The 11,951-nt window shown below is 52.8% G+C and overlaps 1 protein-coding gene across 3 annotated transcripts in view; it reads left to right on the top strand.

The window, feature by feature from the left end:
- Nucleotides 1–11,951, top strand: part of NME7 (NME/NM23 family member 7) — a 210,880-nt gene that overhangs the window by 198,221 nt on the left and 708 nt on the right. The window contains exon 12 of one of the 3 annotated variants that reach the window (XM_045982777.1): nt 1,209–5,183. The exons of the other annotated variants lie outside the window; for them this stretch is intronic. Within the exon in view, the coding sequence (XP_045838733.1) occupies nt 1,209–1,217 (9 nt within the window). The 3' untranslated portion in view covers nt 1,218–5,183. Of the gene's footprint in view, nt 1–1,208; nt 5,184–11,951 lie in introns of those variants that run through there. 3 annotated transcript variants of the gene reach the window in all.

Below are 11,951 nucleotides of genomic sequence, written 5' to 3' on the forward strand. Positions count from 1 at the left end.
CAGGGGATAGTGGGTCCCTGAGGACATGAGGCAGAGGGTCATGACAGAGGGTCGTGGAGAGCACTGTGGGCAGAAGGAACTGAATGTCTGCAGACCCAGAAACAGGACAGAAGATGAAGGGTTCAGTTGATGGTTTGCAGTTTGAGTAGTGAGAGGGACTGAGGGCTTATGCCAGAACTTGGAATCGCTGGCCAGTTTCAGGTTGTGAAAGGTTGTGTTTTTTTCTGAGTCGGGAGCAACGTTAAGAAAATGCCCGTGGCAGGATACAGCGTGGGTGGGAGGGGATGGACGGTGGGTCCGCTTCTGTCTGGATTGGTCACAGGTCTATCTGGTTTTCCTGTCGAAGCTGGAGTCCTGCAACAGAAGTGTTGCTGTTTTTCATCTTTAAGAAACGGCACGTGACAAAGGGGGAGTTTGGACAGAATGTTCTCTGGTCTTCCAGGTTCTTAATTTCTGATTCTGATTTTCCAACTACTCACTTAATTTTCAGTTGACCTGACTATAAGAGCCAGGATTTTGAAATTTCCCTCAAGTGTACTTTTGTGTTATGTATGATGGATTCACAGCGCAGCTTCGGTTGGAAAGGTCAGGGCATGCTTGCAGAGGGCCTCCGAAAAATCGCAGGCAGCTTCAGAATGGTTTGTTTTGTTTCGTTTTGCTTTCAAGATCAACCCAAGTGTGTCCCAGAAGGTAGATCATTTCCATCCATGCTAGGGGAGTCATCGGTCCCGGGGGCATTAGGTACCTGCGCTGAAGAAAACACCATGGTCACCGCCACTAATTAGCTCCCTTGGTGGTGATATCATCGCAAAGGGTAAGGATCGTAAGTCCGTGGACACAGGTCTCCCCGTGCGTGCAGACGGAGGATGAAGTCAGCCGAAGTGCTCTGGCTGAGGAAGTGTAAGGAGTGTGACAGGAACGGGACAGGTGGCTCGGAATCCTCATGGAGGGAGGGTTTTCTTCCTGCAATTTTTGGATCGGACTTCACACTTTTTATTTTTTTTTAGAAAGATTTTATTTATTTATTTGAGAGAAAGAGAGAGCGAGCATGATTTGGAGAGGGAGAAGCAGGCTGCCTGCCAAGGGGAGGGCTGGGCCCCATCCCAGGACCCGTGGATCATGACCTGAGCCGAAGGCAGACACTTAACTGCCTGAGCCACCCAGGCGCCCCCGACTCCACTCTTCAGAACAGTGTGTGTGCATTTTAGGAACCTTGATTGGAGCCTCCTGCACGGGAAGCACGTGTTCAGCACGAGGGAGAGTAGCAGCGGAGAACAGTGCACGGGACCCCAGACCTCCGCTGAGCTCCTCCGTGACTTCGCACTTGGCCGGACGCGAGGAAGCACGCCGGCGCGGCCGAGGCTAGATTCCCAGCTCGAGGCCTGACTCCACCCGGCAGCGGGCTGTGGGACCCGTGCTCCGGCCGCCCGGCTGTGCGATATAGGTGGCAGGCCGGGCGGCGAGAGCCCGAGCGTTGAAGGCGGTGGCGAGCGCGAAGCATCTAGAACAGCGCCGGCGCTGCCGCGTGGCCGTCCTGCAAATTCCTGTGACCTGTGTCTCCGAAGAATTTGGCTGCTGGGAACAGAAATGCCAAAAATAGCACAAATTAGAAGTTTTCTTACTGGCAAACAAGGAGCGAGGAGGTCTCCGGTGTAACAGAGCCACTCCTCCTGCTAAAAAGGAAGCTGTGAAGGGAGCTGTCTTGGCTCATTCAGGCTGCTGTGAACAGCACCGTCCACCAGCTGCCTCGTAACCACCAGAAATCCGTTTCTCAGAGTTCTGGAGGCTAGACACAGGCTAGGCAGCGCAGGGTCAGGGCACCGGTTTAGTGACAGGCTTTGCTTCCGCAGCTCAGGACTTCAGCCGGACGGTAATCCTGGCCCTTCCCTGTGATGGCCTTGTAGCTCCAAGGTGGCTACTCTGCCCTGGCATCCTGGGCACGTTCCAGACAGAGGCAACCCAAGGGCAAAGGGCAAAGACACTGCGGGCTGAGTGAGCTGCTTTCAGTGGGCTTTCCGGGAAGCCCCACCCAGCAACTGCGGGGACACGACACTGGTCTGGAATTAGCCACGGGCCCCCACCCATGTGTCATGAAGGCTGTGACTTTGCTTCCCCCAACGAAATCAAAATTCTCCTTATGAAGGGGAAAGAAAGAAGGAGTATCAGTCTCTCCCACATTATTTTCAGTGTTGCCGTCTTTTCTGTCGTTATGGATATTATCTTGAAACAACACCGTCTTTCTCTCCTGTAAGTTTTCCAAAGACAGAATCCATAACTCTTGGGTATGTCTACGTGAATTTTAAAATAGCGCCAGAGGGGTAGGCCAACAGTCAGGAACCAGTATTTTAATTGGTTGAGTTCTGGTTGAGCCTTTGCTTTTCTGTTCTGTTCTGAGTCGTTTACAAGAACATGAAACGTGAGTGGAATGGTCTAGACTTTAGATGGGCCTGAGGCCGAGGTACGCCCCTTGACAGAAGGCTATAAACTAAGAGCCAAACTATTCTAAATGAAGTCTTTAAACTGATAAGGCTTTAGATAACTCACTGTTTTGTGCTATTCCAAAAACTCAAATGACTTGTAGGATTTATGGGCCAGTGGTCCTCTTGTTTGAAAATAAGTTGGGATTCAGTTTTGACAGGAGGAGCATTGGTCTGAAGCATGGCTCTGTCACACCTGCCTCTTTCTGGAAGCTCTGTTCACTTTCCCTTTTTCAGAGGAATCTGGCCACTCACTTCTTACCTCCTGAAACCTCTCCGAAGGGCCCCAGCAGTCAGCCGCCGTCCTGGCTGGCCTCGCCCCCCCTCCCCCGTTGTGTTCCTGCACGTCAGCAGTTGTGGTGTTGTGTCAGCCTGACTGGCAGACGGCAGCGGCGAAGCCTGTGCGGGAAGCCACCTGGTCACTGTGGCCCGCTTGGGTAAGGAGTGGGTGGGAAGCACGTGAAAAAGAAGAGAAACCGAAACCGTCGGTGTCGGTGCAAGCAAGTGTCCTGTTGTACCTGTGAGCGACTTGGGAGTGTCGGAAGGAGGGAGAGGGACACTCCTTGCCCTATGGGACTTACGGGTGTGAAAGAAAGTGGTGAAGCCCTCTCTGTGCTCTCGAGTGGTGGAAACCGAGAACGACTGCAGCCCAAATCTTGCTTTTAGGGAGTGTATTGTTGGGTTCCATGAAAGCCAAGCCGACCCGAGATGGGAGGCCGCACCGTGGGAAACCGAGCCCACCGAGGTTTGGACTGGGGAAGGACTGGTACTCACGGAGACCACGTGACCGTGGTGGCGGCTGGAGCCCAGGAGCCTCCCTGTCTTCCTAGAGTTTGCGGGCGACTCATCTCGTCCCCTTCTGCCCGCGTCTCCCCCGCAGGAGCACTGGCCGCCCACACTCGGCCGTCGTCCCCGCTCCCGTTCTCCAGGGACTGTGCAACAGATTCTTTACGTAATAAAAAGCTTAAAATTTCACGCAAATGTACTTAACCCAGGATACTTTTTTGCTAGTAACAGTCAAAAATGTTTATAGAAAAATATGGCAATTGCCTCTTGTAACACTGCTATCAAGTTTTAACAATATTTCTTCAACATCTCCAGCTTGCCTTCAAAGAGATTATGAAAACATAACCCTAAACATTTTAACCTTCACGTCTTTGGATATAAGGAAGTTAGTCTTTTCCTTAAACTTAAATTAGCTCAACATTTGCTCTTTCAGTTGCTTTCCAGATTTAAGTGAGAAAGTCCACTCCTACTGTTCCCCTCATTATCTAACAAATTCTGACTATACATTCTCTAAGCTTTGATCTGATCCGAGAGCTGTTTTTACTTTTCTTACATGTCTTTATCAAAGCAATGTCCTATCTCCTAAGTAATTTTAGTTGCTAGTTTCTAATTCCGTGATTTTCATCTTGGAGTTTTCTAACGGAAATATGTATGAAGAATAGCAACGAGAACTTCCCAAGAAGCAAATGCCGTGGAGTTTTTGAAAAGGTTCCGTAACTCCTTGGTTTCATTTCCAGTATCCCGCGTGAGGTCCGTCCGCAGTGACGGCAACCCAGGCAACGACTGCCCCGTAGGCCCAAGTCCGTAGGGAACAGAGAGAACATACCTGACGATGTTGTTTCTAGAACTCATTCGGTGAGCCTGCTTGACTTCTTTCTCGTGAACACGCACGCTGCCCTGGTGAGGTTGACGGCCTGCATTTTGCCCACGTTCCCCATTTCGCAGTGTGAGGCACATTGCCCTCTCCTCGGTGCACCCCGTCCATGCCGAGGGCCTGTGGTGTACCGCCCACACCAGCGAAAGCCCAGGTTCCTGGGAGGTTTCAACCTCTCCTTCAGGTCACTTAGGACAGCCTCAGATGGGCTTGGTTCCAGCCCTGGTTTCTGGGGCACCTACATTCGCTAACTCTAAGGCGGCGGTTTACAACCCTAGTGAACCCGAGAAGTGCCCGGGAGCCACGTGAAAATGTGAACGTTCAGGGTCTTCCCAAGACCAGACGAGGCAACTCACCTAAGATAGGGTCCAAGCGTGTAGTTATTCTGAGGCTCCAAAGGGCGCTTCTGATGCGCGGGCAGACGAACATCACTCATCCCAAGCAGGCGTCGTCGTGTTTACGTTTTCTTTCCTTATTTAGAGGCTTTTTTTTTTTTTAACAAAAATTGAGATTGGGATCTCTTCTCTGTCAAAGCCTCTTCTGTGGGGACTCAGCAAACATGAATTTCGAATGTGGTCATTCGAAATTCGTGTTTGCTGAGTCGCTCTCCCCCACTTGCCTGGTGCTCTGGGGAGGTGGCCCAGCTCTGAGCTATTCTCTGGCTCCCCGCGGAGCCCAGCCCCGGCCGCCCCGTGAGAGCTGATGACGCGGGCCTGGGCTGCAGCTCGGCCTTTCGTGCGTGTTCACCCCAGTGACGTAGGTTTTCTTCTCCCCGCTTTTCTACTAGGAAATGGGCCTCACGGAGTTCAACATACTTGTCTAGGGCACGAGGACGTGGTAGCTAGAGTCAAGCTCGGTTCTTTCCAAGTCCAGATTCAGCTACTCGCACTCTTCACCCACATTCCCCAAGCTTAGCGTTTCCCTGTGTCCTGAGGTACCGATCGTCCCTTCTTCTCTCTCTCACCTTGTGTACCTGTGGGCCTCTTTTTTTTTTTTTAAGATTTTATTTATTTATTTGACAGAGATCACAAGTAGGCAGAGAGGCAGGCAGAGAGAGAGGGGGAAACAGGCTCCCCGCTGAGCAGAGAGCCTGATGTGGGGCTCGATCCCAGGGCCCTGAGACCATGACCTGAGCCACCCAGGCGCCCCACCTGTGGGCCTCTTCGTATCATGATACTATGTTTACCGATAAGTGATGGACAGAAATCCCTTCTATTTCTCAACACTTCGGTGTCTTGTCTCCTACAAATGTAGAACAGTGATCTGTACTCCATCACCGCAGAACAATGACGAGACCCAGGAAATTAAGACAGTGCTACCATCTATGTACAGACACGAAAATCTCACCAGTTTCACCCATCAATGTCTTTTGCAGCAAAAGAAAAAAATATTTCTGGTCTGGATCCAATTAAGGATAACATGTTGCATTTGGGTCTCATGTGTCTTTACTGTCCTTGTCTTCAGAGGTCTTCCATCTGCTCTTGTCATTCACGACCTGATTAATTATGTAGGTTCTCCTCTGGTGGGCAGGAGTGGTAGGAGCAGTTTGGCTCTCACGGAGTGGTGAGCTTGCTCGGAAACCCAGGGCTTCCTCGCCTCACAGCAGGATAGGCCACTGCATTGAGACATTGGAGAAACAGGAGTAGTGATATTTGCTATGGAGTTCTTTTTTTTTTTTTTAATACTTTATTTACTTATTTGACAGAGAGAGATCACAAGTAGGCAGAGAGGCAGGCAGAGAGATAGAGGAAGGGAAGCAGGCTCTCCACTGAGCAGAGAGCCCGATGCGGGGCTCGATCCCAGGACGCTGGGATCATGACCTGAGCCGAAGGCAGACGCTTTAACCCACTGAGCCACCCAGGTGCCCCTCGCTATGGAGTTCTTACGTGTGCTAGCACTGTGAGGCTTTCCTTATTTTTTAAAAATTAACATATAATGTATTATTAGTCCCAGGGGTACAGGTCTGTGAATCATCAGGCTTACACACGTCACAGCACTCACCATAGCACACACCTTCCCCAGTGTCCATCAACCAACCACCCTCTCCCTACCTCCCACCCTCCAGCAACCCTCAGTTTGTTTCCTGAGATTAAGAGTCTCTTATAGTTTGTCTCCCTCCATGGTCCCATCTTGTTTCATTTTTTTCCCTCCCTGCCCCCCACGGCCCCCTGCCCTGTCCTCATATCAGAGAGATCATATAATAATTATCTTTCTCTGATTGACTTATTTTGCTCAGTATAATCCCCTCTAGTTCCATCCATGTCATTGCAAATGGCAAGATTTCATTTCTTTTGATGGCTGCATAGTATTCCATTGTGTATATATACCACATCTTCTTTATCCATTCATCTGTCGTTGGACATCTAGGTTCTTTCCATAGTTCAGCTGTTGTGGACATTGCTGCTATAAACATTCAGGTGCGTGTGTCCCTTCGGATCACTACGTTTGTATCTTTAGGGTAAATACCCAGTAGTGCGATTGCTGGTTCATAGGGTAGCTCTATTTTCAACTTTTTGAGGAACCTCTGTGCTGTTTTCCAGAGTGGTTGAACCAGCTTGCATTCCCATCAACAGTGTGGGAGGTTCCCCTTTCTCCACATCCTCGCCAGCATCTGTCATTTCCTGACTTGTTAATTTTAGCCATTCTGACTGGTGTGAGGTGGTGTCTCATTGTGGTTTTGATTTGTATTTTCACAACAACCCTGTGTAATAAGTATTATTAGATTATAGATATGGAATCTGAGAAACAGATGTGATGTGACTTCCTCGAGGTCATCCAGCTTAGAAATGGCAAGGCCAGGGTTCAGACTCTAACAAGCAGGCTCCACCCCTTGTGGGAGCCTTACCTGGCCCAGGCAGAACCCTGGGCACTAGACAGAGCTATGTTCCCTCAGGCAAAGAGTTAGCTCTAAATGCTGACACTCCGGCTCATCCAACCGGAAAAGGAGACTAATTTCTAGTCTGTAAAGTCAGTTGGAGGATTTCACACGATAAACTGTTAAAGCACATGTCACAAGGACTCCATTTTTTGGAAGAAAAAGGGAAATTTACAATGTAAATATTGAACAGCTATCCATAGCTCATACTCATTTATGGTAGCTCTCACAGTGTACTTTTTTTTTTTTTAAGATTTTATTTATTTATTTGTCAGAGAGAGAGAAAGATCACAAGTAGGCAGAGAGGCAGGCAGAGGCAGAGGGAGAAGCAGGCTCCCTGCCGAGCAAGGAGCCCGATATGGGACTCGATCCCAGGACGCTAGGATTATGACCTGAGCTGAAGGCAGCCGCTTAACCAACTGAGCCACCCAGGCGTCCCCAGAGTGTACTTTTTAATCATTGGAAGTAGGGAGGACAAGGGAAAAGAAGTGACAAACGTCTGTTCCTATTTTTAGAGTTTTTGAGGGGTTGGGGAGTGACTAGCTACAACCAAAACCACCTTCAAGGCAGAAGAGGCCAGATAATGAGTCATGAAGCCCAATTTTAGAATGAACTCCTAGAAAGGACTTTTGTGTCTTCAGTTATATTAGAAAAGAAAAATAAAGGGATATATTTCCAGTAAAGAGAAAGGTCAGTGCTACTCTATGACAGGTTAAGGAAGAATTACATTCCAGCTTTAAAAGAAAGACTTGTTCTCCTTAGTGGCCAACAGGCAGAAAGAAAATCACATGGGCTTTAAAAGAGAGCTCTGAGCACACTAGGTTTACAGAATTCCTGAAATATACAGTCATCTTAGCAGGAAATTTTCATTTTGTCGTAAAACATTTCAAACATGGCCCTGCACCTGTGGAGAAAGAAGGTAAAGCAACGTGAAGGAGAGACTCCGATGACTTAGTTCCGTCACGGCTCGAGGCTTGCGAATGGAGCCGAGGGCTACATCCGAGCCCAAGGCCTTCCTGGGCTCCGTGGCTGCTCTAGGAGGCAGGGGTGGCCGTCGTTCTCGGAAGGCTGGATCTGCCCTCTGAACCGGCCTCCTTCCCCGCTTCCCAGGGCTCTGTTTGGGGAGCAGAAAACAGGTGGTGACTTGGAGAGAGAGACTAAAGAGGGAGAGGGAGCCCAGCCGCAGTTCAGGCAGGGTTCGAGTCTCCTGTGTGTGGCCTCTCCGTGGCCTCTGTCCCTCCTCACCCCTGCCCCAGGACTTCGGCTTGCAGTCCCGGCCTCTCTTCCTCTCCAGGCGAGCCTTCCAGACCCTTCTCCCACGGCCTCCCCTGCACCCCCCCCGACACGGGGAGAGCCGAGCATCAGGGTGACGTCGCAGGACATGTCAGCACCGTGGTCCTGCGGGCACTGGAACCGCTGTCCCTTCGTCCACGGGAACCGCGGCTCGTCCTCACCATTAACCCGTTTTGGGTGTCGATGGCTTGTTTTCTCCGGCAGTTTACTGTTTCCCCTTGCACCTTAGCACACGGGAGCGGTTAGACGGGGGTGCGCGGGTTTCCCTCTTCCTGGGATTCGAGGTTTCCGAGGACCGGGGCTCACGCGTCCCCCCTGGACCGGTGCGCTTGGTGCGTTAGTGACAGGGACGGTCGCAGGCAGGGGGAAAGGAAATCGAGTACGGAGAAGAGAACAGGGCCGGGAATGGGAAGACAACGTTACAGAGCAGGGACCGCGTTCTGCCAGGCCCCTCCCCGGGTCCGCACGGCTCGGTGGGTGCAGAAGCGGCTCTGGGCAAACCGCAAATGGCAGGAGAGAAGGGGCGGCTCCAGGCGAAGCCTCCTGCAGGCGCGGGCTTCTCAGGTCGCGTTCCCTGTGCTAGAACCCGGCGTGCCTGTTGGCCTTGTCAGTGCCCTTGCTCCAGGCAGAGTCACCCGACCCTGCCACCCTGGTCGTTGTAGAACCGCCGCCCCTTACCCAAGGCCCGGCTCCTCCTCCTGTCAGCGGGGACGGCCCCACGCGGCTCCAGGGCCTCCCAGTTTAATGGCTGTGAGTCCCTAGAAGTGTAGGGTGCGGAAGGGCCACCTTTCGTGGGGATAAAGTATTTGATTCCTGGAGCACATAGGGGGGAGGACCAGCCGGCGACTGTCGGGCCCGGGCCGGAGAGTACGTGGGACCCGCTCAGCGCGCGGCAGTCCCTTCCCGGCCGGAGCGACGAAGCCTCTGCTTGGGAAGGTGGCCCTCGTCACCCTGCGGCTGGGGCCCGACGTTCGAAGACCCGGGTCCCAAAGGCTCTGTGGAGTCAGCCGCGGTTGCCCGTCGCAGGTTTACCGTAGTGGGGCCCGTCCTAGCGCATGGGATGCACCGCGACATCCAGCAGCAGGACTGTCCTCAGGCGAGCCAGCGCCGCCCCGTGACGCTCGTCACATCTCAGAGTGGACAGAGGCCGGCAGTGTCTGGGAGATCAGCACACTCCAGACCGAGCCAGGACAGCCGTGGTCTGACCCCCTCCTGCCACATGGCAGCTCCCTCCTTCCTGTCGGCTGGCCCTTGGGGACCGGCGACAGCGCCCCTCACTGCAAGCTCCCGGGCAGAGGAGAGGAGGGAGCCGCGCGTCGTCCCTGTTGACTCTGAAACCCAGAGCACTTCACCGGTCACAACTGCTCTTGAACATCCTTGGATGGTCCCCGCACCCCTCCCCCGCCCCTGTAGTCCTGAGGTCCTCAGCCCTGAAGTTCAGAGTCAGCTCCGCGTGTCCTCCGAGGGCCAGACGTGCGGTGACGGGGAAGTGGCGCAAACCCTTTAGGGAGCCAGGAGCAGAGCGGTCATTGCCTTTGAAAGATTGCGATAACTGGATTTTCATCTCTGATGACTGATGATGTTCTTGTTTCGGAGCTGGGGCTCCCAGAGGGAGTAAGGGAGCCGCCAGGGCATATGCTATTGTTCTAAAACAGAGTTCAAGTTAGATTTTGCCCAAATCAGGTACAGAACCGGGAAAACTTGGCTTCTTACTTTGGCAAAATATTCCTAAATTCTTGCTGGCTGTGTTTCCCTTCCGTGAGTCTTACCATAACCGAGTACCACCTGAGTACTATTTTGCTTAAAACCCATTCACTGTTATACTTGAGTAAATTTGTTTTACTCCCATAATTACAAAACTAGTATTACTTGTCCTTAATTGAGGGTAATAAAATAAATACAGTAAAGACAAAGGTTATTAAATTCCAGCTAGGTAGTAATGCTTGCCCCAGGTTCTGGGCCCAAGCAAGGCCTATATCCCGGTACCTGAAAGGCAGATTACCCTGCGTGAAGACAGGCTAGCACCACGCCAAAACTTGCCTTCCCGGAATGTGATGGATTGAAAAAGAAAAAAGAAAATCCTTTTTCCTTGGTCAGTAATCATTCGAATGCCTTCGGTTCGAAGTGGGGCTGGGCCTACCTTTGAAAGACACTGCCTCTGAGAAACTCATTCCTTTGTGTTGTGTGAGGAACTGAGTACTTGAACTTGTGGGAAAACCTGTCTGTAGAATGTGAGGGAGTGGAAGGCACCGTCCCTATACCCCAAAAATGTGTCATCTAATAAGGGATGGACTAAACTGGTGAGGTGAGAAGAGACAGAACCCACGAGTGCACAGAGCTCGTGTTCTGAGCACGCGGTGTATTTCGTACACGAAGGCGCACCGCGGAGGGAGGATGGGTCTGTGTGTTCTCGCCACCCGCGGGTCTGTCCCCAGCGGGCAGTCAGCAGCGCCTCCCGAGGCAGGGAATACAAACCCCAGCCCAGTCTCCCGGCGGGGATGTCACCGTGCGGTTCGCGGGTGGGGACTGGCTCGGGGGAGGCAAGATTTGGTCGGAATCTTGAGGTGACCACACGCACAGGGGCTCAGACAGGACACGCGAGGGCACCGGATTGAGTGTGACTGCGGTCGTGACCTTAGCCTAGAAACGGCAAACTACCTCCCCAGCCGCAGCGTGTTCCCAGCCCTAAAGCCATCTCTCTTCTTGTTCTAGAAAGTCGCCACCTTTCGCTGGACAGACAGCCTAGAAAATGAGTTGTTGGAGCAAGAGAAACGTCTTCTCTTGCAGGAACGACACCTCCTATTTCTAGACGCGCGGGTGCAGCGCGGCGGCGGGGTCTCCTGGCAAACTCAGGCTCCCCACACCGCTGTGGCGCGGCTTCCACGGTCCCCCGTGCCGGTTCTGTGGTCGTTACAGGGAATCCCCTCCTCCGGTGCTGACTTCCCGCCGCACGGCCCGCCGGTCTGGAGACGGCCGGTCTCCAGTGATGCTCTTCCAGCACAGACCAGCCGCGCAGCTCGGCGGCCTCGCGGTGCCACCCACTCGGGGTGCGGGTCTCGGGGGCTGTGGCCCCGCAGCTGGGCGAGGGGGAGGCCTCCCCCCAGAGGGGTCTCTCAGGAGCGCCAAGGGCAGGGAGGCTCTGCTCGGGCTCTGGCTGCGCAGCCTTTGCGACAGGCCTCTGCCTCCAGCACCGGGATGCCGGCGCTTTAGCGTGGCCCCTTCCCACGTGGGTTCTGGGGCCCTGACCCTGCATGCACGGAGGCGGGCTGGTGCTCTGAGAGCTCAGTCTGTCCCCACACGGAGGCTGTCTCAGTCCTGCTAAGTACGAACCACAAACCAAAAGCAAGGTACGAACCTCGACGGACCATACCTCAACCCTGACCTCGTATGTCAACTGAACTGCAGATGCCCCAGCGAAGCTCTAGCAGGGACGGAAGCTGCACGTCTTCTAAACTATGCACAGTCCGCACCGCAGAATACTTTTAAACTTCACCTTTGAACCCAAACCTCATGGAGTCCCTGCCTCCGGGAAACCTAGTTGTCTCTTTGGGAAGGGGTGTGCTCTGAGCTCCGCTCCTGGCCTCTGCGGTGCGAAAGGCTGAATTTCCAGTGAACTAATGCACCCCTTCATGTGTTTGTGATTCAG

The sequence above is a fragment of the Meles meles genome, chromosome 17 (genome assembly GCF_922984935.1).
Source record: "Meles meles chromosome 17, mMelMel3.1 paternal haplotype, whole genome shotgun sequence".
In the NCBI taxonomy this organism is placed as follows: Eukaryota; Metazoa; Chordata; class Mammalia; order Carnivora; family Mustelidae; genus Meles; species Meles meles.